Below are 27,979 nucleotides of genomic sequence, written 5' to 3' on the forward strand. Positions count from 1 at the left end.
AGAAAACTTCTATTACAGTGTCTTGGGAGGATTAATAAATTTTAATGGAAAAAAAAAAAGAATCTAAGCTCTTTTGTACAGCTATATATTCTTAGTATATAACCATCCCCATGCTGATGTACTACTAATGGTTGAACATTTCCTGCAGGATGAATACTCCCCTTCAGAAGAGCCATTGATTAGCTTTTTTTCACATAACCTTTTTTCTTCTTCTTCTTCTTTTTTTTTTTTTTTTTTTCTTCCAGACATGCATCCTATATGGTTAAAAAACCTAGTTTTGGCTTTGTAGGATGCTGCAAGTCTTCAGCTTGTTCTGAAATTATCTATTTATTGGACACTTAACATTATCCATTTATAAGACATTTATTGAACACTTAATGGGCAAGAATACAACTAACTTCAATAGGTCCTTGGAGAATATGTAATTGTAATGGACAGAAAACTACCCATTTACATTACCTACTCAGTCCACTTTTTCTAATAGGACCGTGCCCCATACAATATTCCTCAGGACACTTTCTCTTCTGAATACAACTCAGAAACATATTCTAAATGATGCAGTTTTACAGGACAGCAAGATGAGGATATATTTCCCAAAATATCCTTCAACTGAAATTTGTCCTGCCATTTGCTACAGCTTCCTACATCAACTTTGCTTTCAAATGACCACTATCAAAGTGGTATCAATGAGGTGATTTAATATTATTATTACTAGTAGTTCGTTGTTTCAGGTGTGGAGCAGAGATCTGAAATATATCATGTGACTGAAAAACAAAGAGATCCCTCACAACATACACACCTCATTCTGAGCTTGCAAACTGTCTAGAAAGGGCAAATTCAGAGATGACTCCTTTACCAATATGGGAAAGGGTCCTTCAGAGTACAGTGTATTCACTCACTAGGCTATCTATTGCAACACCAGCAATATTAGCATAGAGTTCAGGCACCACTAGCTCAGGCACCTGCAGTACTGCATGGTCATTGCTGGTCTTTACAGCTTTCTGTAGCAACTCAATCAGGTCTGCAGGAGAAGGCCTGTCAATTGCATTCCACTGCCAGCAGGACTTCATGATGTTGTACCTGTAAGATGAAGAAGAGAGAGGAGCTGGGAATGAAAAGCACCAACACCAAATTTTACTACAGTCAAATCATCTTGTACTTAGAATGTCTAGAAGCTTCCTCTTTTTCTGCTTCATTGGAAGTTCTTTCAGTGAAATTTGCAATCAGATAATAACGTGTGAGGACAAAGGCAGACCTGCAGTTGTTTGCCAGGTTGTCAGTTGTGAGTATGGGAAAAGGAGAAAAGATTACATTTGGCATTACCTTTTGAAACAGTAACTGGTATTCTTATAGATTAAAAAGCCTATGAATATTAAATTAAAAAAAAAAAAGTCTTCACGAGAGGAAGTATGATGCCTCAGATCTCCCCTGTGGATGCTTAGATCATTCTGGAGATTTACAGGAGAATGATTACTCTAGAATAGCTCAGTGCCTTGCATGGAAGCAGTGGAGCAACAAAATTCAAGGGCAGAGAAAGAAACAGGAACAAGAGCAATTTTCAAAAGCAGGTAAGAGAGTTTTTGGCAGCCAGGGTTTCAGTAAGATGTGGCAGGCATGAGAACAAGTCTCCTCAACTATCAGGTTTCTATTTTGTACAGTCTAGACTTAGAGATCTTTGTTAAGATTCAGTTTTGTGTGTTCCACTTCCATCTATCTCTGCAAATCTCACTTTCAATTATCCATAAAGCAAGTGGCTTACATGGCTTGCCGGCAGCTTGAAGGCTGTTTCATAATGTTCCGTCTCTGCAGGTATGGCAAGATATCAGAAGGTGGTACCTCAGGATATGGTGGAGCACCTGGAAGGGGAAAGGAGTAACAGTAGAAAACCGTGAGATAAAGGTAGCAGCTTCTGTGTAAGAATGTCTTCATTTCATACCAAAATCCATTCATTTCCTATCACAATTCACACTGAGAGAAAGACTAAAAGCAACTATTGAGACACTGCAAGATGGGAAAAAACAGGATGTATAGTTAAATGCCCCAACTTTGCATTCTTAAATTGAGATTTTCTAACTTGTTAATTTGTTACTTCCTTTTGTATTTTTTTTAATTATTATTAAATCTTCTTACCTAATGTAATCATTTCATACAGTAGAATTCCAAAAGACCAGCTGCAAGAAAAGAAAACAAAGCAGTGTTAAGTTACCATACTAGCTAGCTAGCAAGCTTAAACATATACAAATGACTAGGCACGACCTGCAGAAATGAGAAGAAAAGGTATGAGATGTAAAGCAGAGCATTGCACTGAGAATAGGTATGCCTTACTGTAAACTTCAGGACATGAAATGATACATGACAAAGTGAAAGAGACAGGTCTGACTGATAGATTAATATATAGTCCAAAAATAAAATCATACATGTCTGCCTTAATGCTAGGGGGTTTCTTCAGGAGCCGCTCTGGTGCTTGCCACTTTACTGGTACCATCCCTGTGACTGAGCTGGCACCTTTTGCATGAGCTTCATAGGCCAGCCCCAAACCACACAGCTTGGCAGTGAAGCTGTTCTGAAGGAGGACATTCCTGGCAGCAATGTCACCATGGAACAATTTCTTCTGTTCAAGGTATGCCTAAAAAGTTAGAAGAGGAAGAGACCTTCATCATTTTAAAAGGAATTCTAATCAACAGAAGTTTTTTTACTGAGCTTGCACCCATCCTCCACAGTGCGGAACAGAGGTGTATGCTTACCAAAACAATGCCAGCATATTTGGCTCAGCTTTAACAAACTACATCCTCACAGCTTAGGCTAAGAAAACTTAAGCCACCATGCAGACTTGTGCAGGAAGCAAAAAATGCAGCAAATGTGAGCAGACTTACCAGAGCTGCTGCAACTTGCTGTCCAACTTCATATACTTGCTTCTCAGTGAGGTCATAGGGGATACCATTCATTGTCATTACATCCTAGGATAAAAGAGCAGATCTTGGATCATAGCTGGAGGGTACTGAAAAACTTCATAAAATCAGAGTCACTTAGCTTGGAAGGGACCTTAAAGTTCATCTAACTCCAACCCCCCTGCCATGGGCAGGGATGCCACCCACTAGATCATGTTGGCGAAGGCCCCATCCAGCCTGGTCTTGAACACCTCCAGGGATGGGGCATCCACAACCTCTCTGGGCAGCCTGTGCCAGTGCCTCACTACACTTACAGTGAAGAATTTCCTCCTAATATCTAGTCTAAATCTATCCTCTTTTCATTTAAGACCATTCCCCCTTCTCCTATCATTATCTACCTGAGAAAAGATTCCTTCTCCATCTTTTTTATAAGCCCCCTGTAAATACTGAAAGCCTCTATGAAGTCACCCTGGAGCCTTCTCCTCCAGGCTCAATGTTCCCAGCTCTCTCAGCCTTTCTTCATAGGACAGGTGCTCTAGCCCTCTTGTTTCCTTTTAATCTAATAAAATGAGTATTTTACATGTATAATCTTATGCTCCCTCAACTAATTTCATAGATTGATTGTAAATTGACTGAAAGATAGGGGTACAAGGACGGATATATGGTATGCTGGGTAAGATTGGCACACTAGAGACTGATGAGTAAACCGAAGTATAGAGAAGAGATTAATAGGTTAGACAAAATTGGCAGAATACCAGTAAAGCATGACAAATACATATGAATGAAATATATATGAGTGAATTAAATACTACAAATTAGACTGACAAGTAGAAAAGCATGTCTGTAACATACAAATGAATATCTGGGATGAGACTAACAGTCCATCTCTCTTACTCCCCTGTCTATAACACTAACCCTAGTTGGATACCAAAGTAAGAGAGAGAGAACAATGTAAGCATATGTTGCTTTTCTTGAGTAGTTTTCCACCCCCAACAATTTTTAGTCTAAAGACTTCCCGAGATGGTTATGGTTTCAATATGTTCAGTAAACTTTAACAGGTTATCTTTAGTGAATTTATTCAGTCTTGTCTTGAAACAATATAAAGCTTAAGTATCTGCACTAGCTGATGGAATGGAATTCCATTAGTCAAACCCCTACTTTCTGAAAAATCATATACGCTTGTTTGTTTTGACCATGGCACTTACAAGCTTTATTTGTTACCATCTTGTCTTTCTGCTGAACAAGACAAAGAACAATCCCTCTGAATTTAGTGCCCCTGAGGTGGGAGTATGACAGATTTCTACAATAACATAGCAATGTTTTGTTTCTATTCCTCTCTTACTAATTCACAGAATATCTTGAGTTGGAAGGGATCATCAAAGTCCAAGTCCTGGCTCCACATAGGGCCACCCAAAAATCAAACCATACATCTGGGAGTGTTGAGCAAATGCTTCTTGAACTCTGACAGGCTTGGTGCTGTGACCACTTCCCTGGGAAGCCTCTTCCGGTGCAAAACCACTCTTTCAGTGAACAACCTTTCCTGATGTCCAAACTGAACCTCCCGTTACAGCTCCATGCCATCCCCTTGGGTCCTGTCGCTGTCCCCAGAGAGCAGAGCTCAGCGCCTGCCTCTCTGCTCCCCTCGTGAGGGAGCTGCAGGCTGCCATGAGGCCTCCCCCCAGTCTCCTCTTCTCTAGGCTGAACAAACCAAGTGACTTCAGCTGCTCCTCATATGTCTTGCCCTCTGTGGAGTAAAGTAACTAGGAAAATTAAACTAATATTCACATTTTAAAGAAAATGTATAGAATTGAAGAAGCTTTCAGGGTGGAGTGTAGCTGCACTACCTGACCATTCCCTAGGCTTCCAACCATAGATGCTATTGCACTAGGGGAACCTGGTGTGCTGGCTCTAAGGAACAGTGTGGAGCATAGAGCAGAGTGGAGACACCGCGGCTAGGCTCTGTGACAAAATGAGGTCTCGACTGTTCTTGCGCACACTGAGACCGATAAACTGCACATTTGCTACTGAGACAACAACCTGTCATGTTTTTGACAAAATGCTGTGCTCTAGTGAACTTTTGCTCATTATAATATCATTATAATACCAAAACACACTTCCATCCCCAAAGCAACCTGCCTCCAAGGTGCAACCACCCCTCACTGAGCACATGCTCTGAATTTCTCAGAGCCTATACCTTTAAACAAAAGCAAGAAAACTTTACCAGTCATAACCAAGATATGTTTGACTAGAGTCACTCAAGTTCCACCTAAGAGATAGAAAATAATATAAACTGGCTTAAGAGAAAGGGGATGTTAGGGAAGATACTATCAGGAAGGATACCTTCTGACATCAGTCAATGGGCTGAGCTTCTCTTCCCCCCCTCCACTGGGACACCGTATTGTAAGATTTGAAAACTTGGTTATACCAGGTATCTCTGCAGAAACTTAGAAATCTCTAGAGTTTTTGTGTTTTTTAACGCGTTAATAGCCAGGCTGTGGACCTGTGTATTTCATGCATGTTAGATTGCTTTTGCAGACAGTGAATTTATCACCGGCAATCCAAAGAACCTGTGTAGCTGTTGCTGTAATAAATTGCACTTAATTGCATTGTTCCTAGCAGTGATAGTTCTCATTGAACGCAGCTAGAGTGAGGGTGTGCTATGTTGTTGGTGAATCCACGACTGTGTTGTGGTTTAACCCAGCTGGCAGCTAAGCACCACACAGCCGTTCACTCACCCTCCCACCTCCCTCTCTGGGATGGGGAGAGAAATGGGAAAGTGAAGTCTGTGAGCTGAGATAAAGACAGTTTATTAAGACAGGAAAATAATAATAATAATAATGATTATAATAGTATTACTAATAATAATGTGTACGAAACAAGTGATGCACAATGCAATTGCTCACCACCCACTGACCGATGCCCAGCCCAACCCCAAGCAGCCAGCCTCCCCACCCCGGCTAGCCACCCCTATATGTTGTTTAGCATGACCCCAGATGGTATGGAATACCCCTTTGGCCAGTTTGGCTCAGCTGTTTTGGGTCTGTTCCCTCCCAGCTCCTGCTGCACCCCCAGCCTGCCCGCTGGCAGGACCGAGCAAGAAGCTGAAACGTCCTTGGCTTGGTGTAAGCACTGCTCTGCAACAATTAAAACATCAGCGTGTTATCAGCACTCTTCCCATCCTAATCCAAAACATAGCACCCTACCAGCTATTAGGAGGAAAATTAACTCTGTCCTAACTGAAACCAGGACAGACCATGATAGTTCAGTTCCTTGAATCCGACCAGACCCATAATGGTTAATCGGCTACACCCCTTAATGCAACACCCTCTAGAACCTTCATCATCTTCTTAGCCCTCTTTTGGACACTCTCTAACAATTTTATGTCTTTGTTTTATTGTGGCACCCAAAATTGCACACAGTGCTCGAGGTGAGGCTGCACCAGGCAAAGTACTGTAGGTAACTTCCCTTGATTAGCTAGCAATGTTGTGCTCGATACACCTCAGGGTACAGTTGGCCTTTTTGGCTGCCAAGGCACACTGTTGACTCATATTCAATTTGCTGTCAAGCAGAAGCCCCAGATCCCTTTCCATGGGGCTGCTCTTCAGCCTCTCATCACACAGTCTGTATGTATAGCCAGGGTTGCCCCTTCCCAGGTGCAGAATCTGGCACCTGCTCTTGTTCAGCTTGATGCAGTTGGTGATTGCCCAGCCCTCTAATTTGTCAGGATCTCTCTGCAAGGCCTCTCCACCCTCAAGGAGTCAGCATCTCCTCCAACTGTAAAGTTCATTAGTATGTATTTGAGTCCTGCATCCAGACATCAAACCTTTCCTTTACGGAAACAGCACTGTAAGAGGGGTGTGATGTAAAAGGCTTAGACAGCACCATTGATTTTGTTGTCTTGCTTTCTAATTTTCTGAAGTATCAAATAAAAGCATAGGAAACAAATCACAGAAGCAAGGGGTTGCACATCTCCCATTTCTGTCATTCACAAAGCATGCTTAGTGTCTTATTCTAGCTGGACCTCCAGATCAGCCTCTGGGAAAGTGCTGACATTGCAAAGCATTGCCTGGGTGCTCAGCAACTCCCTTGCACTATTGAAATCACAGAGCATTGCAAGTCTAGACAAGAACTGTCCTAATATTTAGCTTATTTTTTTTGGCTTGTGGTAATATTTTCAAGGGAGTATATGTTTTCATAGAATCAGTCCCATGATTTCACATCTTGTCAGCAATGGGCCATCAGTATGTATGTGAAGCCAAGATTGCTTTTGTGCTTCTGTATTATTTCATTTATGTCTATGCTGAATTTCATCTGTTTCTTTTTATTGGACAGTCATTCTTCTGCAATTGCTCAAGGTCAGCCCCTGCCCTTACTGGCTGTTGTCATTGTCAACCGTCACCACCTCATTCTCATTCACTACCCATTTTCTAAGATATTGACACATACAATGAAAAGCACCAGGTCCTAGCACATTTCCCAGCAGAACTTCATGGGTGACCCCTCTTCACTGTAAGTACTTTTCACTCCTATCCTCTGTTTCTTGTCTTTTCATCAATTAGTTATCATTCAAGCACCTTCTCCCTATTGTCATGAGTACTCTGTTTCTTTAAAAGCTTTTGGAGTGGGACTTCATTTGAAACTTTTGGAAACTCAAGTAGCTGTATCAATTTTCACTCTTTTTTTGAATGCCTGTTTAACTCTTCAAGGAACTCCAATGGCCTGCAAAGTAGGACTTCTACTTACAAAATGTCAACTTCTGCAAACTACAGCACATCTATACAGAAATACACTATTTATAGACCAGCTCAGACTTTTGTAAAACATCATTAGGGAATGAAAATAGTTTAGATTGATATAGATTGGATGCATGGAGAGATGAAAAGAATCTTACGTGATTTACACATAGATATGCACATAAGCAATTTAAGAAGATATGCTGTCATCACTTCTTTTGACTCACCTTCCGACATGTCCATAGAAACGTCAACAGGTCACCAAGAGACACATCTTCCATGATCATATAAAGTGGGAACCGGTCTACACAGCATCCAACTAATTCAGCCAGGTTCTCATGATGGCCAAGATTCTGATGGAATTTAATCCTTCCCAGGAAATCCTTTACTTCCTGGAGACCAGCCAGATCTGAAAGAATCAAAGAAATCCCAGTCTAGCACCATGTGGAGGCAGCAAAGAAAAGGGCAAGTAACTTAAAAATCAACATGACTGCAGTTTTCTTTGGTCCAATCAAAATGCTACTATGACTAGCTATGTTACTGAACACAGCTCTATCTCTCCTAGTAATGACTGCAAAGTTCTGACCAACGTCATGTCTTTGATACACAGATCTGTAACAAAATGCTTTCTGGCCACGTGCTTTACCTTGTAAGGCTTTCAATATGACAGTTGTAGTCTTCCCAGGGTTTCCAGTTTCCAGTTCTGCTCTGTAGATGCTCCCATACCGACCATGTTTTATCACCTGCAAGGTGCCTGGTAAGAGTTTCTCTCGTGGTATCTCCAGTTCTTTCAGAGTCAGGGATGCAGAATTTAGCAGGTTCTCCACAGTTGTTTCACTCATCTGTATATACTGGTTCTTAGGTGAGCTTGATTCTTGCTGGTTCCTGTCATTCACTGACAAAAACAAAAAATGTGATGCATAAAACCAGAGGGATGAACTTTTGCAGTAGGTGGCAATGCCCCTCCTATTGTCTTTTTTTTTTATGTTCTTTTGATTTTTGCTCCATACTGCTTTTGGAAATCAGGATGTAATAAAGAAATGTTAGTGTATCGTACTTATGCCCCAGAGGCATTCAAGATCTTTTATCTCCCACTTGACTTGATGAAAAGGCAGAACGAGTCTGGAGACCTGTACTGTATTTAACTGTACAAACTTTCTTTCTGGGTAAGACACAATTTGTATTTGACTCCCATGTGCTGAAGCCACAGACATTTTCTTTTATTACCAACTACTGTTTGTTACGAGAGAGACACACATAGGGTGCTCCCACAAACAACTTATCTTTGTTTTCAGTTATTTCCTTTAATATAGGCCGAAGATGTTTTTTTCCTGTGCAGAAACAAGAACAGTTCAGAACTGGACTTTCCTTTCCACAGAGCAGCATGTGGTTGTAGTAATGACAACCCTTTTCTCACATTCTCACCACTCCCTATTCTATTTCCTTTCGTCCCCATAAGAAGTGGAATACAGGAGTTTGAAATGAAATTTCTTAAATGACAATATATATAACAAGTTAACTAGGTGTGATCTGCATCCAAAAGACTGTCATACCTCTGAAACTCTCCTTGCATGAGCATCCATGAAGACTCTTATGTAAGCACACTTTACAGATCTCACATGATGTTACCACAGTACGGTATGTTGCTTCAGGTTTGTTGAGAACCATCTGCACTACAAATTCCATTATTGCTACCTCAAGTGGAGTAAATAAGGGTTCCCCAATTTTTATGTTCACTAGATTGCTGGATACCACTCAGGCTCTTCAGAAACAGTATTGCCTAACAGCTCAAGCAATGAGGAAATGGGTTGACTTAGGACCACTGAAACCAACACGCTTTCCTCTGAAAACTATGATGGTTACCTTGTTGTTCAGATGCTGAAGATCCCTCCCTCTTTGTTCGCAAGCCTCGACAATGGAGCCAAAGGATCACGGTTAGTAGGATGACAAAAAAACCCACAAGGAGAGCTGGGACAACAATCACTTCGGTCTGATATTCACGCACAACTACAAGCAGACAAAGAAAATGGGAAGCCAAGGCATAAACATCACTGTTTTGAAAAGGACTGTGTGCAGCATTACCTGATATGCACAAATTATGTATTACATAGCAGTAATGAATCATTTCAGTAAACTTCAACCCTAAAGGTGTGTGGGGGTGTTCACCCTCTGCTCCTTGGAATAACAACTGAACACTTTTAGTGCTGCAACCCTATTCCTCAAAGGTGCTGAATATTTAAAACCTCATGAAGCCTCAGGACTCCTGCACCTCAGGTCACTTATTTAGATGCCTTAATACAGAGGTGAGGAACTGTAACCGTGAGTGTAAGTATCCCACCAGTGAAATATAGTTGGCCCTGGCAAAGGGATAGAAGGGATATGGGAAGGGCTGGACATTGCTGTGCTATCACAAATCTAAATAGCAGTGCTATACAGGTTCAACTATTTCCATTGAAACTATAGGGAGCATTTTAAAGAAAAAAGGGTGGGATCACCTGGTTTAGAATTTGACCCAAAAACACTATAATTAACAAGGATGTTGCAGGTAATTGACTCTCTTGATTTGGGGGTGGTGCTATTTTTGCACTGGGGCAAGGCACCATTTCAGTTTCCAAAGATGACACGAAGTGATGAAATCAAAATCTCACAAAATTGGTCCTTAGAAAAACAGCAGAGAATCTAATTGACTATGTCATGACATCTTAATCTCACCTTTATGATTCATTCAACGTAGAAATACTCTAAGCTAAAATTATGTGAGATGAATCCCACCATAAAGGCTGGAATCCCCACAGAAGTTTCCACCTTGAGACAATGCAGGGAAAGGTCAGTCAAATCCTTCTGTTTGGGCTGGGATGCAAGTGGAGGAGGGGAAAGAGCTTGGTCCCCTTTTAGCAAAGCTGGCCAGCAAAGCTCAGCATATGAAAGATGCTAAAGGAATCTGTGAATCTTACCACAGAGCTTGTCATTGCTGTTGCATTCCAGTAGCATGCGTGTGAATCTTTTCACATCCCCTGCCATGTTCAACCACAAGCAAGCGAATCTCCAGCCTGTTGTCTGCACTGACATGAAGAATATTAATGAAATTTGTTAGGAGGAAGGATGATTTAGGAAACAATTAGTGAAAAGAATATTGAGATTTCCACCCCTTAAATTCAGTAGTAGTGTGAAGAAACAGCACAGGGACTTCAAGGCTTAGAGAATGACACGGGATATCCACTATCAAATCCCATGAACTGGAGACTGCACAATCAATGAGAATTTAAGATTATTTTTTTTCTGCAGTGCTACACAAACAATTGGGTACCCATAGGTCTAAAGGTTGTCATATGCACAAACATTCATAGTCACTAATTCAATCATATTTAAAGAGCCTAGCATTTCTTAGATCCCAGATTTACTTAGGTTTTTATCTTCTGGTCCATAATAAACGAACAAATCAGAAGCATGAATACAGAATGTCTGCCATGCTTGACTAGAGTTCTTTTCACAACTCATATTATTGCCAAAGGGTAAGACTTAGCTTCACAAACAGTATCAGCTAGAATGTTTTATAGACATTGGGACTTTTTTTCCTGGAAGCACTTATTTATTTATTTTTTGGCTATGGGTTTAAGGCAGTTAATTGCAACAACAAATGCTAATAGTAATATGGAATTCTTATTTATACTAACGTGGCTTTATGGAACTTGTTGATAGATAAAACATTAAAGAGTTTGTTCTCATGCTTAAAATTAAGGGTTGAATTTATGCTTAATCAGCTGTAAAAAAGATGCAGTGGAAAGAGGAAAACGGAGTATATCTGCTTTTTAAGATATTGAAAAAAGTCTACTTCATTTTTTATTTCCTTTGATTCTTAATATGTCAGCAAATCCACCTGCTTTCAGGGTGTGGCTACAAAAATATCAACGATACAGAAATAACTCCAAGCTTTTCAGGTAAACTCTGAAAACAAGCAGACAAAGTCAAACAACCTCAGCTATAACACATGAGCATACTTACACACAAATACACAGGCATCACCCTGAGAGGAACATTCCTAGCTTCTTTCATTCTCAAACAAATACACAGATACAAAAGACAAGTAGGAACAGACATGATGTCATCACAGAACAACTGACTTTAGGAACAATTAGCAAGCAACCATGTTGAATAATCTAAATCACAAACAGTCCAAGCTCTATCTTACCACTAGTCAATAGCTTTGCTTTATGCAGATGCTCATTAGAAATGCATGCTTATATTTAAACAAGGTGCACGCACAGGCTCACATAAGCACAGGTATACCAGCTGTTACTTATGCAGAAACATGTTCATACGGTCACGAAGATCCACGAAAAAAAGCTTTGATGCAGCAACCATGTATATACTGCTCCCCTTTCTGTAAAAAAGGTTCCTACCTACCTTAGGTTCTTGCCATTAGCAATGTCAGTGGGCGGCACATGCATTTTCTAACCATACCCAGGCAGAACTATGTAATCCAGAAATAAAATCACTGGCGCATTAATTGCACTGGCACTCCCACTGGTTGCTACTGTTTACAGAGACGCATTGGTGTTACCAATGTAAAAGTCAGAGTAGACAAGTCCATTCACACTCTATCCTCTTCCAAAACTCAGAGAAGTAGAAAAAGAAGCTGCACTTAGTGATATAATTCTGAAAAGGTTTTCAGTGCTACTTTCCAGGCCAAGAACAAATGAATTCTTGTACTTAGCTCTGCGGCTTGCTGGTCAAACATTAACAACATTGCAGTTCCTGCATTTCCTTCCTGAGTTAGCATTCTTGTGGACTGTTCTGCTAACTCAGAAACACACAGATCTCATCTCACATATCTAATCTTCTTATATATTTAATAAACATTTTTTACAGTATACCTGTAAGGCACCCATTGAGGTTATGTGGAACCAACATTTTTAAATTTACAGGTGCATTGTCACCACAGAGCAGAAAGCATACAGACAGTGCTCAAATATTTACTTTAATATATGAAGTCAGTTTTCCAGCGTAAAGCAAGGATACAGGGAACGAAAATATGTTAAGAGGTCCAAAACCTATACCTTATTGGAACTGTATTTTTCCTTGTCTGTCTTATGTTGTGCCAAGACTATGTTGTTTCAATCATGAGCACCTGGAAAACTTATCCTGCATAATTTCAATTTAGAATTTGTATTGGACAATTTGTGCAATCACAAGTAAATATCAGTTTAGTTATTCCACTGTTGTTTTTTTTTTTAGTACTCTTTTGCATATACTAAAATCTACTACCTGGAACTCTTGGATCTTCATTTCTCTTCATTGCTTACTTCTAAAAATACATTTGCTTCTCCTTGCCTGAGCCTATCTAGACTTTCAGGTTATTCTGATTTCCTTCTCCTTCTGCTTGTTTCAACAAACTTGTCGTTTTTGTTTTTTTTACACAAATCCTTGAATTTCCTTTTTTTTCCTACCACAAGCATTTTTTTCCACCAGATCTGATGCGCCGTTGTGCTTGTACACCTTATACAAGAAAACTAATTGGTAATGAAATATAAAAATAAAACATGGTAGGTAACAACCACAGTACCAGGCCACTCTTCCTTCAGAATGCCAAAGATCAAGGTAACAGCGATATGTTTCTGTGCAGTTTCAGGCTCTCAAGACTTCCTGAAAGACACCTTCCCCTTGATACATTGACCAGAATGCAGATTAGCTTTTCTCAACAAAGCTCCTCAACACAAGGAACTGAATGGAAGCAACAAGAGGCTGTGAAGTTCTCGGTAAACAAGTTTTGAAAAGGCACCTGTTTCCCTGATAAGGGCTCAGAAAGAGGGGACAGGAGTTTTACTGAAAAGATCTGATGAAACATGGGAGCTTTTGCTGTGGCAAAAGGAAATACAGCTTTGCTAGCGCCTGTAAGAGTAATGCTCAATGTATTACAAACCACGTTCAGATACAACATGGCTCCATGTGAACCCTAACAACAACAGTCAAGCCTTTCTTCAGCCAATACTTGAATCCAAAACCCCACATCCAAGATAAATATATAATCAAGACTGTGGTAGCTAGACATAGCAAAAGTAGCTGCCCTTAGACACGGTACTTTCCTACCATTTTTGTGTGTGGTACTACTTCACCAAGCGATTTAACAAGTGCCAACACAGGCTCAAGGAAGTGGCAAGAGCATACATCCAGAAGCAGGAACAGGGAAAAGGGATCTTCCACTACCCAGAATATTGAATGGCTATTTTGTCTAAAGCTGTATCATGACACCATTCCCTGGGTCAGCACCAAGCCACAGGCACTGTATGCCAACATAAGCCCTGCTACAAATTTTTCCATTCCCTGTCATTCATTCCCATGTTCATGCTGTCCCTCTAGTGCTAGCACAAGCATTTACAGGGCAATGTGGTAAAATGAATTGAGCAGGTGATTGCCCTAAAATAAATAATCTTCCCTTGCATTTTTCATCAGCCTCAATTTACGCTTATTTAAGTGCCAGCACCTAAAAGTCAAGAAGCCTAAGAGACAGACATTGCTGTGAAGACTGAGAAGTAACAAAAACATAAAGTCTTATATGTCAATGGAATATATGGGAATAACTGGCTTGAGAACTGTGCACACAAACTGGCTGACACATTCAGGAAAATAAGATGCTGCATGTACTCATGGTACACAGTTTGCCAGTGAATGTATCTGACTTGCAACATCAGTTCCCATTGTTGAAACAAATCCATGTGTACTGATTAGCTATTCTGGCTAAAGGAACAGGTGATTAAATTAATTAAATATGATAAAATTAAAGGCTAAGATTAATTCAGATCTTCATTAAAACTTTTAAACTGTGCTATGAGCTGATGTGGAAGTTAACATTTCATCAGACTTCCTGACTTGCATAATTGCACACCACTTTATTATCAGAATATGCTTCCAAATGTTTTTCTTGCACTCATCACAAGGACCAACTGTAATATGACTGCAGGTAGGTAAGGAACAGCTGAGTAATTATTCTCCTCAATCTAGCATACTAAATAGCCTGACTGATAAAAGACAAAATAAATCCTTTATCCATAATGCCTCCTATTTTATTCCTTGCAGCAGCAGATCTATACTCAAGCTTTTCCAGTTCTGTACTGCTTTTATTATTTTCTTTCTGTTTTATATGACCTTTGAACATTGCTACCAGTCAAGGCTATGACAGACATTATGTGTGCAAGCACGCAACTCAGGTCATGCAGCTGGAAAGGAAGGGAGCTACTAGGAACCAAAATGGCAGTGAAAGCACAGTGTCTGGGCTCCAGATAGCCAGGCAGCTGTGCACACTGAATGTGAGAGAGGGAGAAGAAAAATACCACAGAAAAGCAAGCAGAGAAATAGAGACTTCTTCCCAGCAGTGTCCACCATTTTACATAAAAGTAGTATCCAAAACAAATAAAAAACAGCTCCCACGGGTCTCAAACTGAACAACGTGATGCCTTTCATGTCTACAAAAAGCTATGCACCTGTTAGCCTGCATGTCCTGTCCCTTCTGCCTTCAGAAGACTTTAGTGACTTTTCCAACAGCCAGGCAGATCATGACGTTTTTGCAAGGCTTCCCTGACCCACTGAGCCATCTCACCATAAGGCACCTCTGAGCTACTTAATCTGAGCAGCATCTCCTGCCGTGTAGAATGGGAAATTCTGACTGGTCAGTACGGGTCATAACATACCAGAGCCACCTCACTTCTGTCCCAAACAGGGATTACTGATAATGCCCTGTGGCTTGCTGCACTCGCTGTCATAATTTCTCAGCTATAAAGATTGGTATTCTAACTCACTTTTGCATCAGGTGGCAGCTGTAACGCTCTATAAATAAACAAAGAATTTCAAAAAATCCCATACAGTGACTCAAGATTTTCTCTTGGTCCAAAATTAGAAGCAATACCTGAACATCAAATCTAGGCTAGCTGCTACTGAAGTATTTTAAGGAGTTACAGAAAATCAGGATGACTACTTCTGAAGAGATATACCATTGGGGAAAAAAAAAAAAAAAAAAAAAAAAAAAATAACAAGGTTCATGCTACTACCTGGGCAGGTGGATCACTTAGGGCAAACCTGGCTCCTTTTCAAGGGAGCATAAAAAACAGGCGAAGTCAGCAGTCATCACTGCACTGAAAAGTATGAGTGAAGAGGACTCTGCACTGTTGTGCTTTTATCCTAAGGAGATCAGTCCAAACCGGCACCATGTCATTGGAGATATGCAAGATCTTATGGTGCTAAGTTTTGCTTAAACTCAGATCATCTCACAAAAAAAATGAATTTATTTGTACATCATGAGGAAGTCCTGAGCAGAGAAGTGTGAAACAGTACAGAAACTAAATGGTGATTAAGACAAAAATATTTTTCTAATACAGATAAGCCCTCATATAGTTTCTGAAATACTAACATACACTTTAATCACACTCCCCTTTATTAAGGCCACAAAAAATATTCCTCATAGGTAGCCTGCAAAATAAAAGATAAAATAAAATAATAATAATAATAATAAAGTAACAAATACATTAACCTGAAGCCATTAGTGAGAAAGAATATGAAACGCCTAGAGGCCAGGTTCGCAAACATACATTTACCCATGACCTTCCTTTTTGTAGTTCCAAAATCACAGGCTACTTTTGAAAGCACCAGCCATGTTGTATGTTTTTCACTGATTTTGGCAGTAGCTGCAAGCACTAAGCCTGTACCCAAACCCTAGTACAAACCTAATACAGATATTGTGAAATATTGTGACAGAAAAAGCCATACCAGGGCATTAGAAGAGTTGAGAGTTTTTCAAAGGATCAATGCACATGTAGTTCTTGTTGTAAAAAAACACTGCATGATAAAAATACTGCATATCATGTTGCTGCATAATGGCTTAAGAAACGATGTGAACCTGCTTTCATAGACACACAGCCATATGGAAATTTAGCTGAAGTTGTGCACATAACTTTAGCTTCACAAGTCCTTAACTTTTGGCTATTTGTTGGTGCATTTAATGTAGATTGTCTTTATGCTTAAGTAGCTTATGTGCGTGCACATATAGATGGAAACAGGTAAGTACACAGAAAAAAGCTAGATACCTGCACCACGTAGGATTATTTAATTTCCTTACAATAAAGCAGTAGTGACAAATCAAATGCTAATCAATTCTGAATCCACACCTAGGCACATATTACTTAACTGAGCACTGAGCATATTTGTATTCACGGGCACTGCATTGCCTTGCATTATTTCAGTGAATTGAAACTAATTTTAAACAGTACTTATTTCCTTTCTTATTTTCTCCCTGTTTAAAATGTGCCTAGAAGTTATTTCATTATTTCATCAACCTGTGTGTAGAGGGTATCACCCTATTTTCTCAAACCCCAATACCGTTATGACAAGATTTTATCACAGAGATGTATAAGTAACTTCTGTACAAGCAGTAAGAACACACTCAGATGTACATAGATGTATAAATTTTACAGTGCAGTTATATCCTAGTTCATGTCATATTTATGTTAATAGAAGTCTTTTCAAATGTTTAAATATTCATCAGCTAGTCTTCTAGCAGCGTTTTCTCTCACTTACCTCAATCACACCATTTCTCTTGCCCTGCAGTACTCTTTTCCTGGAACCCACCTGCTGCCAGCTCCCTGTTTGTCTGAAGCCACTCCTGATAATGCTGATGGTTACCTCGTGCAGCTGTAATTCTTATGACTAAGTTCCTCCTCACTGATTTGCCTGCCCCTGACCTGCCCAGCTGCGGTTCTTTACTCCTCGAGGTTCTCTCGGCTGTCTCCCCAGGGGTATCGTAGGAGCCTAAGTCCAACACGCAAGCTGACAGGTAGGCACACACTCGTAAAACGGGTCTGCCTGGCTTGCACACACCAGCTGCTCACCCACTGATGACAGACACAGGCAAGGCAAAGACTCCTTGAGCGGGGACCTTCGAGCATAATTGGAAAGGCAGGCAAGCGCCCATCAAGAGGGACGGGCTAACATAACAAACGGAAACTGCACACTTCAGATTAATGGTTCATCTTTAGAAATAAAATGGGTTCTCAGAACACAACATTTGGACAACGCCCCTAAAAAAACTCCAGATGCTGAAAAAGCTTTCTATCAGGAACACAACCCGGTAGAGAACATGCAACTGAACAAAGGGAGAAAAGATTAATAATACCCAAACAGATAGCTGCAATGCAAGGTTTTTTCACATTCAGACTTGCTCCTTGTATCCCTCTTGCTCAGGCTGCCCATGCATTCTGCCAGCATTTTCCATCTCTGCTGTTCAGCTCTTCCCTTTCCCTTTTCTCTCGGTAGCCCAGCTTGGAGCTTCCCACACAGCCCTGACAATGACTCGCACTTACAAAGCCCCTTCAAAATCCATCCTAACCTCTCCAATAAGTCCTGTTAATATTCTAGAACACACCCTGCAATCTCATCTTGTTACCATGCCCTTGAAGTCACTGTTCAGCTCTGTCAGTGCCCTCAGTCCTGAGCAGCCATGGGGTATACTCTTCATTATATTTCAGTTCCTTAGCATTTCTGCCCTGGGGACTTCCTTCCCAACCAACCAGTGTATTTGAGTCCCAGCTGCTGGGCTGTAGGCTCCCCCTGTCAGCTCATAGACTGCCCTCAGCTATCACCGAAACATCTTGTGTTTCAGATTCCTGAGTCCTGATTATATGAGCCTGTAGAAGATTATTTGCTTACCTATTTCACACAAGAGGGAGGCAGTTGTATTACAAGAGGAAACAACATGAGACCTACCACTGAGAGACAAAGTTCAGTGCACAGTCATGACGCTCTACTGGTGGCTTTGGATAGGTAAAAATCATATGATCTCTGACAACTGTTTGAGCAGATCTGATTTATTCCTATTAACACTTTGGTGCTGTATAAATTAGTTTTGGGAAGTTTTTAGCTGTGGTAGAGGCAATAGCTTTAGATAGGGAAACACAGTAGTTAATCTATCCATAGGAGCAACTGCATATCAATGTATCTGTACAGCAGTACCTCTCAAACTTCTCTCTGGGATTATCGTTCCACCTGGCATTTACTTTCTAGGTGTAAAGAATGGTTAAACTCAGGAGTGGATCTCTTTATGTCTTGATCTCTACAGAGCCTGGCAGAAGCAAGCAAAATAATATTAGTGAAATAGTCACATAATGTGGACTCCTGTACCCCGAGAAATCAGCAGAAATCCTCTAGACTGAAAATTTTCTCGAGTTACAAAGATCACTACAGCTGCAGACCATAGGCTGAGGCTCTGTTTTCTATTTTCCTCCTGTTCTGGTGCTACCTTGCATTGACTGTCAGCAGTATTTTCTCTGTGAAGAAGTAAAAGATCTGAGGATCTATACCTCACTCCTCATTAAGAAGCAGATAAATTGCAAAGAATAGTACCTCATTTAAATGTGCTCTCTACTGAGATGTGTTGCTTTCCAGAGGCACTTTCCCTAAGGGCAGCTGGGGGAACCTATTCAAATATACTGTTTAAGAATATAATAAGTGATAGTCTTTCTCATTTTGATCCTTGTTCCACAGTTTCTACAGCCCCCACCTGTAGAAATAAAGAGTAGGAAAGGCATGGGGTTAATATTCAAGGTATGCATATGCAAAAGTAGCAACCCCTGTTGCTTTTAGTTTCCCCAGTCAATCTTTCTGCTGTGATGCCAGTCAGACTGGTTGGAGAAAATGTTTTAACAGTTCAGAGTTCAGACTTCAAACTATAGTCTTCCTCACAGATCCATAACCCCCTCCCCCTGTTTGGTTAAGGGACAGCAGTCGTTTATTGTCCTGTGAAAAGCAAACTTCTGCTACAAGTCTTCTATTGTGTGCACAGCCACAAAGAAAACATTGCCTGTTTAAATGTCCTTCTGTTTTTTTCCTTATGCAATTTTTTCCTTATGTATGACTAGGTGCACTGAAAGGTGATGGACTGTCAGTCTTGCTAACAAAAACGTCCTCTTTACCACACACAGCAACCATCCAAACTACACACAACTGCTAAGTAACCTCAACAACATGCTTCTGAGACTGAGTGGCAATGCAGCCACAAACCATTCAGTCTTTGTCCTATGTGATGAGACTGTTCAGCAGGCTGCTACTTTTCTAGTTTAACTTCCAGAAAGTCAGCAAACTCCAAGAAACTGTCACTGGTCCAGAAAGTAAGCTTCATATGAAAGGATCCTCTTGTTTAATCTTACTGTGGTATCCACATTTTTTTCTGCAGTAATTTAGAGGCAGTAAGTTTTCTGATGTTTACTTTCACATCCTACTGTAAGATTTGAAAACCATGCCCATAGATGATGGATAATGACTGATCTTTTGGTCAGACGAACCCCACAGAGGTTGAAAGGCTTAGTACCTCTTCCTTTGGTTCCACAAGCTAGCCATTTGTCCCTGAGCAGGGCAAGAATCAGAAGAGATGATCTAGAAGTGAAAGAAACATTCCCATCATTATCCCAAGTCACTTCTGCCTCAGGAGCTCTGCCTCTCATGACGACAAGATATTCTGACTTGAGAACAATTCATTTGCCTTGATTTTTCTTGAAAATGGTATCTCTACTGTGATTTTCAATTCATCCTTACTGCTTTTGTTATTAAAAATTTCCATAAGAATGAAGACTAGGAGGAGCTGCATTACATGAAGAGAAATGAGGAGAAAAAAAGAGCTCTTCCATATAAAAACTAAATGATCAAAAGATTAATTCTCATCAGCCAGTTGAAGGTCCAGTAATTTGCCAGCACTTCCACTATTTAAGGTGAGGCACAACTAATAGTAATCTTTTCCACCCACTTTCCAGCCAAACTAGACTGTACCTTTCCCAACTCTCTTCCTGAATCTAAATGGAAATTTCCTTTGCAGTTTTACAGTCTCTGCCTTGGCGGTCAGCCCTCCCTACTCAAACCAGATGCTCAGGAAAGATCCTGAAGGATGGTTAGATGCTCGAAGTACCTAAGCTCAGTAGGTTATGGTAGAGTTTTCCCCTTTGGCTTCTTTGGCAGATTTTCCAGGCCCAGAGGCTTGGATTCATTTGACAGAGATGAAAAACAAAGTTAGGAGTATGGCTGCCACAGACTCTCTGTTATAGTTAGCACAAGGTCATAGGCAGTTCTGTAAGCAGTTCAAGCACTAAAATCCTCTCTTCCTACATGACAGGTATAAAGGGTAGCCCAGCTCCTAATTCACATCTTTGTCAAATGACAGAAGTTAGATAACATGCGTCTGAGCTAGATTCTCTTGTTTTCTTCTTCAAATAAATAATTTCCCAGAGTGAGAGCTCACTGGGATCCTCAAATCAGTAGTCATCAATTGACAAACTGTTAGATTGGAAGTTAGGTGCAGCACATACAGCTTTGTGTGGTTTCTTGCTGCTCCTGACCTTAGCAACTAACACCCTGAGCACAATAGGCATGCACATTCTTCAGTTACTTTTACCTTTTCTCTTTCAGCTTCTTATGTTCTTTCTGCTAAATATACACATTTTCCTCCTAAGTTCATTTTTTTTTTGCCACTGCATTTTTACATTGTTCACATTTCCAAGTGAGAACACAACAGCTCCTCTTGGCTAAACTTGGAAGCTGTTGAACAGAAGTACAATAGCCTAAACACCCAGTCTAAGTATTGAATAAATTGCGTCACTTCACACAAAAAGAAACAGAGAAGCTGGCTCTTCCCTGGCAAGGATGCCAACAGAGACCTCACAAGAACTAAAGAGTATGTATATCACAAAAGTTCACTTAATGTAACACTGTTACATAAAAGCATGTTTGTTTCCATTTAACAATATATTTTTTGACCTGTAATTCACCCTCTACCACATCGCTGTGTCCTAAAGGACAGGCAAGAATGACAAATAAACCAAGGCACGTTGAAAACATACTGTTCCCGTCTGCCAGTGCCACGGGAAATGGATTTCAGCCCACTTAGTATTATGCACTAGCAAGGTACCTAAGGCACGCAAACTACTGGAATTGCGTGCACACATTAATTATTATACAAACAGAGGATGCTAGCTGCCCAGATTTTCACGGAGCGAGGAAGCAGTACATGGGAAAGCAGCGCCAGACAAACACACAGGTGCACAGCCCCCGGGAGCTGAGGTTACCCAACACCGAAACGCCGGGGCAGCAGGGAAGGGGGGTTACCTCCTGCCTTCCGGCCTCCGGGGAAGGCCAGCTACGTTTGGCGTCCGCTGTGGCAGGAGGGGAGGCGGCCGGGACGCCCCGCGACAGCCGCCCACCCCCCCCAAAAAAAAGCCGTGTCCTTCCCCGCCCCTTCCCACGGCAGCCTACCTCGCCGACGCCGCAGCGCTCGCTTCCGCGAACCACAACATTTACCGGGGTGGCTCAGCCCGCGGGCGCCGCAGCCGCGGGCGGGCGGGGAGGACGGCACGGCATTTTCTTGTGTCCCGTTGCCGCCCGCCCCGTCGCACGCGGGCCCCGTGGCGGCGGGGAGCGGGGAGGGTGAGGGCGAGGCGGGGTCGGCGGCTCCGTGAGGGGCTGCGGCGGGCCCCGAGCCGTGGGACGGGGCCGTGGCTGCCGGGTGGCACGGCACGGGGCGGTTTGGGGCCAAACCGCGGGGTTTTGGGCAGCTGGTAAAGGCGGGGGTGCGCTGAGAGCCCTCAGCGTCCCCGTGAGGCCGGGCGTGCCGTTAAAACGCTGCGAGTGTACCAGGAAAATAGATAACGTTTTCTAATGATCTCTTTGACACGGTAATCTTTGTCATTACAGATACCAAAATATTTACCTCACACAAATACAGCATATTTCAGTGTAAATCTTTCTGCTTAAGCTGATTTTGAAATGGATTGAAGGAAGCATGCGACATACAGTTGGTAACCAGTAACTTCCAGGTCAGGCTCTTAATGGCTTGACATGTAAACGGAGAAACTTACACACTTTTTATTATTAATCTGTATTCCAATATTGTCAAAATCAACTCACCTCAAAGTAAAATAAAGTATGAAATACTTGCTTTCCTTGCAGATGGCCAGATCAGAACCTCAGGACAGAAATTATGATAACGTGGTAAAGATGGTAGAGGACCTGAACAGAGAGCTAGAGAAACTTCTGGAGGAAATGGAAAAAATGACAGGTAAAGGTCTTTAGTAAGAACAGTGTGGATTTGTCTACTAGAGTGAAGACACTGGAGATTTATTAATTATTTACATTTATTGCTGTGAACTTCCTTGTGTGATAGAAATGTAGTTGGAAAAAAAATTGCCATCAGCAAATGCCCTAACGTTCTTAACTGAGAGAAAAAGAGTGCAAATAATCTAATCGGGCGTTAACACTAAGATGATGCTTAGTTCAGAGTGGTGGCTGAAAGCAAAAATAATATTAAGGCATTTAATTTACAAAGATTAAAACATAAATAAAAACATAAAATTAAAATTTAATTTTGCAAAATGGTGGAGTACACAGTAACTCTTCAGTCAATCCATGACAATTACCCTGTTGGAAGACTCCTTACAAATTTAATCTTATGTATGGAGAAGACTACATATTCCTCTTCATATTCTGCAACAATTCTATCAGAAACCGTACAACTAACACAAGTGGATGGAAATTGATAATTAGATTATATGTAATTAATGATGATTTAGGAATGTTGTTGAGAAAACTACAGTCAATTTATGGTAAAACAAAAAGGAAAGAATGAAATTTAAGAACTGATCTCATTAGTTAGGTTGTTCTTAATTGTTTTTCCATCTCCATGCTGTGATCTTTGGCTTTTCTTTTCCTCACCTAACATAAGCCTCCTGTTACTGCTCTGGAGCTAGAATTCTTGGGTTTCATTCATTCATATTAAAAAAGTTGATTACACCTTTTTTAATTACCCATTTTGTTGTAAACGTTAGGTAAAATGTCCATTTCCTTTTTGTACTTTACATCTGTATGCTTCCATTCTGAAGTATTTTGAGACATTTATAAAAAAGTAACACCAAACATATATATATTTTTTAATTTTGAGCATTACTGTGAGCAGCTTCTGCTATTTTATTATAGGCCTTCTCTGACATAAGGTCTGATCTAATAATAATTAACGTCCTTTATTCTTTTATTGAATCAGCCACTGCATTATTATTTTTATTATTTTTTTTGAAAATTCCTGTCTTGGTAATATCTTTTGGTTTAAAGTGCAGGCAACCTGGATGGCATATGACATGGTAGTAATGCGTACCAACCCAGACCTGGCCAATTCCATGAGGCGTCTGGAAGATGCCTTCCTGAGTTGCAAAGAAGAGATGGAGAAAAAATGGCAAGAGGTGCTAAGGGAATCTAAAGGTGAAGAGCAAAAAAAGGAATAAATTAGTCATGCTGTCAGAGCTACATCCCTTGGAAAATCTCTCCAGTCTTTTTGTTTTCCAGCCATGGAGGTTTCACAAACACCGTGGAAAATGGATTGCCATTCATTTTACTAAGAAATACTTATGCGTATACATTTATGGAAATATTTTGATGATTATACATACATGTATTAATATTGTTGAATATACAAGGTAACAAGGTGTCTATTTTTATTACATTCATCAGTCATCCTTGTAGTGTGTGTGTGTGCATATACAAATTCCTGGAAGACCACTCTCACTTCATAGTCAATATGTACACATGGAATAGTTTTACCTCTGAACAAATGTGTTGGGGTGAGAGTGTGTGTACAATGGAAAACTGCATTGCACCAGCATATGCCTATCAAGGAAAATTGAAGAATTATTTTGATGTGGGATTGCCTACTAGGTGTTCAGTGACAGAATTTTATTATTAGATAGCTCACCTGTAGTGTTTTCATTTTGTTTCCTTGGATTTTTAACCATTTATTTGGACTGGTTATCCTAGAAAGATCATTTCTTTCAAACTTTCTGAAGGTAATGTCTTATTTCAGAAAAACTTGTTTATAATTATAGACTGTAGTTTGTGTGTGAGGTTGCTGCAAACACCAGATTAACATTATTACAAAACATGCTTTTCTCCATATGTTCCTACTGTGGGATATTAAAAAGGAATAGAAAAAAAAGAAATTTATTTTCTTGTCGAGGTGTGGATTAAGAGCATCACCTCGTGGCTTGTAGTTACTGCATAAATGAGTATCTTACCTGAGCTGGAAGTCAGTGTAAGCTTTGAGAAGTAGTTTCTCTTTCATTAAAATGCAGTTTAGCAATGCTATCTGGCATTTTTAGAGGCATAAATGGTAAAGAATATGAAGTTAGAACTATATTCTTGACTTTTGCTCCAGCAGATAGGTCTTCATTCCTGCCGAGGTAGGGCTAAATGGCATAACAGCATGATGAATCTTGTGCTTTGATTAATCCTCGGAACATTTCATGGCATGTTGTCACTTTGGTACCTCTGACAGTGTTATCTTTGTTCTTTAATGCTGCATTAAAAAACTTTTTCCAAGAGGCATTGCCTTTAACAATTTGTGTAGAAACTTACCAATTTTTGTGTGACGTTTTGGCTATTAAGTGCTAAGTGTAGATTGACTAGGTTTCTAGAAAGCTCAATTTTCATTTAGATACTTAAGTGGCCGGTGTTTAAAAGAAAACAAAAAGCAAAAACAAAGGCAATAAAACTTTTTTAAATCCAGCAGTCCTATTGAGAGAATGGTGCTCAAAACCAACACTTCTGAAACAAAAACCAAAGCATGGCTTTTATTCATTAAAAAGTCCTCTGTGATGTTCAGTGATGATATACCTGTAGCCCTCTCCTGACCTACTGTTATGCAATGATATATGATTTTTTTCCTAGCCCTGAGGTCTCATCATTCTACAATTTGACCAGTCTTGGATTTTTTTTTTTCTCTGTATAACCATGGAGGTAGGCATTATAGCAACAGAAAGTATGAAGTACGCCTTAGACTTCTCACCATGAAGCAGATAAATTATAGCACACCAATGCAGTCTCAAAGACAGATGCTCATGCTGAGGGGCTTAGCACAATATGAATTCCTCTGTGAATGAACTGAGTTAAAGGGCAGGTATTGTGAATACCTGTGAAAACACGTTGTCTATGTTATCCTTTTTCTTACTCTTGAAAGTTCTTAAACTTGTAACCATATGCCCAACAAGTGCTTAACTATGATGAGTGGTAGGGACAAAAATTAGGAAGAGAACCAAAAGGTTGAGAACCAAAAGGTTGCAGGCAGGGACTATAGCACATAGCAAATCTGTATATGGGAATATAGCTTGGAGAATGTGTCTGGCTAAGTAGACTAGAACTGCTGCCCTACCTTCTCCCTAGGCTTTTCTTCTCAGGTACACAATAAATGGAAGACAGTCAGGGATATCCACCAGAACAGGAACAGTGCATACTGCTTGAAATACAATACTGCAAAATAACTCTTTTTACTTGTAACAATAACTTTTAAAATTGATAATCATCTTGTGGAGATTGACAGTTTTTTTTTGTCTACATCTACCACATTCTAGCCCAGCTGGATACTTAAGACTTGCCACAGAAGCCACATCAAAGTACAGATTTTTCTGTGACAGGGGTGCACAATACAAGTTTTGTTTACAGAAGTAGAAAGGATATGGATCAACATCTCCATCTAGTGTTCACAACTGTAACAGTAATCATGATTGCTAGGTTGACATCTTCTACTCACCCACTATGGAAGATTTTTGTAACGAAAAGTATAAGTAGCAGCTTAGCTTTATGCTCACTCTCACTGAACTCCACTTACGTGACTTCAGCCTGTGCAGCAGTTATTCCTAGGTGATTCCTACACTGTATTTTGAAAAAGCACGTGCTTTCCCTTAAACAGCCACAAAAGTAAGAGAAGGGGGCACTGGTACATTGCCACTCTATAACCTCAAATATAGCAGTAACAATTCTGTTCCATTAGTTCTTAATTATTCTTCCTTTATCCACTTATGGTAACACTTAATAAGCACATCATGAATCAGTTAAAAACTTTTGTTTTGTTTTTAAGTTATCATTAATGCTGAGACCTGGACAGTGGAATCTGTTTGTTCTGCTTCATTTTGCATGAATAGAAAGGTCAAATCTAATTCCACAGCTGATAAGTGTGAACCTTAGCAAGAAGGGCACAGAGTTGATCTTTAAACACTTGTTAAGGGCGGTAAGCACTCTGTTTAGCAGTGCCACCTTTTTACAGTGCTCATCACAACAAAATCTACAGTCCATTGTTACATACTTAACCTGTCTGCAGGGAAAGAGTTGGATGCCTACAAGTATCCAAGAACCAAGTATCCAAGAACCAGCAAACCAAGTCAGATGTTGTCTGATACAGAAAGGCTGTAATGATACACTGTAAAAATAGAATTGAGAAGGCCTGCCCAAGGGGGGACAGGGACTTTGCATTTCAAATGGAAGCTTCAACTTATCAATCCTCATCAGAACATTAACATTCTAAACAAAGCCTGGGCTATTTCCTCCAGTACTGGTGCTTACCACTTCTGCTTCACAGTTCTTATTTTAAACTCAATTCAGGTTACCTTACAAAGGTTCAGAAATCAAGTCCATGTTTTAGATTTGTTCTACAAATTTGGGCTGTTTCACATGTTGACAGTTATTTAGAAATCTCAGTCCAAATCCTTGCCTTTTTCCTGAACATGGAAACTAGATGAGGACAGAACTCACCTGCCAGGAACCTCTACTCCTTTTATCTCTACTCCTTTTGTCATACACATGTACAGTGTCAATCTGTACCAATAGGGTTTATCTGAAGTGCTATTATTTATTAAAGGCTATGTGAGGATTGTATAGCTAAGTTCAGGAAGAGGTGTTTTAAGGATACAAATACACTACCCCAACTTTGAGTAACAGCAACTGTAGGACAGAAACATAAGTGTTGGACATGTTGGAGAATGAAGCATGCAACAAGATATCTGAACAAACACACCCATATTCAGCAGCTGGAAGGAGACTGATAACACTTGCAAGATATCTAAACTTCATGAAGGAACACAAACATGCATTCATAGGACAGTTAAGAACTTTAAGAACTCTGCTCTTCAGCACAGAAGAGATACAATATTTTATTTTTCAATAAAAAAAGTTTTAGGGGGGCTAATAAATTTTACTGCCACTATCTTGGAATAGAATGAAGTGGCAGTTACATTAGCTGTCTTTTTGAGCAGATAGGAATCTCAAAGAGAACCTTGCATTCTACTGTTTACAGAACACAAGAGCCTTGCAAACAGATTTGGAATGAATTTGCAGGATAGTTTTTCCCAATCCTCCAAACTCCTGCTGGAAGACAGTAACAGAAAAACCTAGCTATTTGAGTCACAAAATCAGAAGGCATTGTAAGTTATAGCTGCCTTGTATATTTTTTGTAGAAGTTGTTTTGCATTCAAGTAGCCCTACTTAACATTGCCACGTCCTTGCTCATGTATCATCCAG

General features: G+C 40.2%; 2 protein-coding genes across 7 annotated transcripts; one reads left to right on the top strand and one right to left on the bottom strand.

Annotated features, from left to right (window-relative positions):
• Positions 1 to 27: 27 nt before the first annotated feature.
• STYK1 (serine/threonine/tyrosine kinase 1) lies at positions 28 to 22,027 on the bottom strand. 2 transcript variants are annotated; one of them, XM_084288585.1, is made up of 10 exons: positions 21,902 to 22,027; positions 10,576 to 10,683; positions 9,485 to 9,628; positions 8,268 to 8,516; positions 7,849 to 8,030; positions 2,874 to 2,957; positions 2,418 to 2,626; positions 2,131 to 2,171; positions 1,760 to 1,856; positions 28 to 1,080 (listed from the first exon to the last, which is right to left on the bottom strand). In XM_084288585.1, the coding sequence occupies exons 2-10, from the start codon at positions 10,640 to 10,642 to the stop codon at positions 876 to 878; spliced, it is 1,278 nt and encodes a 425-aa protein (XP_084144711.1). In that variant the 5' UTR covers positions 10,643 to 10,683; positions 21,902 to 22,027; the 3' UTR covers positions 28 to 875. The 2 variants fall into 2 exon arrangements, with proteins under 2 accessions (XP_084144711.1, XP_084144710.1); XM_084288584.1 differs by lacking the exon at positions 21,902 to 22,027 and having other exon boundaries at positions 10,576 to 10,738.
• On the top strand, positions 21,948 to 27,970 carry SYCE3 (synaptonemal complex central element protein 3). 5 transcript variants are annotated; one of them, XM_084288612.1, is made up of 5 exons: positions 21,948 to 22,072; positions 22,340 to 22,461; positions 22,595 to 22,703; positions 23,750 to 23,896; positions 23,981 to 27,970. In XM_084288612.1, the coding sequence occupies exons 3-5, from the start codon at positions 22,595 to 22,597 to the stop codon at positions 24,031 to 24,033; spliced, it is 309 nt and encodes a 102-aa protein (XP_084144738.1). In that variant the 5' UTR covers positions 21,948 to 22,072; positions 22,340 to 22,461; the 3' UTR covers positions 24,034 to 27,970. The 5 variants fall into 5 exon arrangements, with proteins under 5 accessions (XP_084144738.1, XP_084144740.1, XP_084144739.1 ...); XM_084288614.1 differs by lacking the exon at positions 22,340 to 22,461 and having other exon boundaries at positions 21,952 to 22,072; XM_084288613.1 differs by lacking the exons at positions 21,948 to 22,072; positions 22,340 to 22,461 and adding an exon at positions 22,095 to 22,320.
• The last annotated feature ends 9 nt before the right edge of the window (positions 27,971 to 27,979 follow it).

The sequence above is a fragment of the Netta rufina genome (genome assembly GCF_964035555.1).
Source record: "Netta rufina genome assembly, chromosome: 1".
In the NCBI taxonomy this organism is placed as follows: domain Eukaryota; kingdom Metazoa; phylum Chordata; class Aves; order Anseriformes; family Anatidae; genus Netta; species Netta rufina.

What these genes read in the sequence shown, in the direction of transcription:
- STYK1 (XM_084288584.1), bottom strand. Translation starts at nt 10,690, where the DNA reads ATGTCAGTGCAGACAACAGGCTGGAGATTCGCTTGCTTGTGGTTGAAC. An exon ending in CATATTGAAAGCCTTACAAG is followed by an intron (nt 8,031 to 8,267) that starts GTAAAGCACGTG and finishes TGATTCTTTCAG; the next exon opens with ATCTGGCTGGTCTCCAGGAA. An exon ending in GTATGAAATGATTACATTAG is followed by an intron (nt 1,857 to 2,130) that starts GTAAGAAGATTT and finishes TTCCCCTTCCAG; the next exon opens with GTGCTCCACCATATCCTGAG.
- SYCE3 (XM_084288611.1), top strand. Translation starts at nt 22,571, where the DNA reads ATGAAATACTTGCTTTCCTTGCAGATGGCCAGATCAGAACCTCAGGAC. An exon ending in GGAAATGGAAAAAATGACAG is followed by an intron (nt 22,704 to 23,749) that starts GTAAAGGTCTTT and finishes TTTGGTTTAAAG; the next exon opens with TGCAGGCAACCTGGATGGCA. An exon ending in GGTGCTAAGGGAATCTAAAG is followed by an intron (nt 23,897 to 23,980) that starts GTGAAGAGCAAA and finishes TTTGTTTTCCAG; the next exon opens with CCATGGAGGTTTCACAAACA.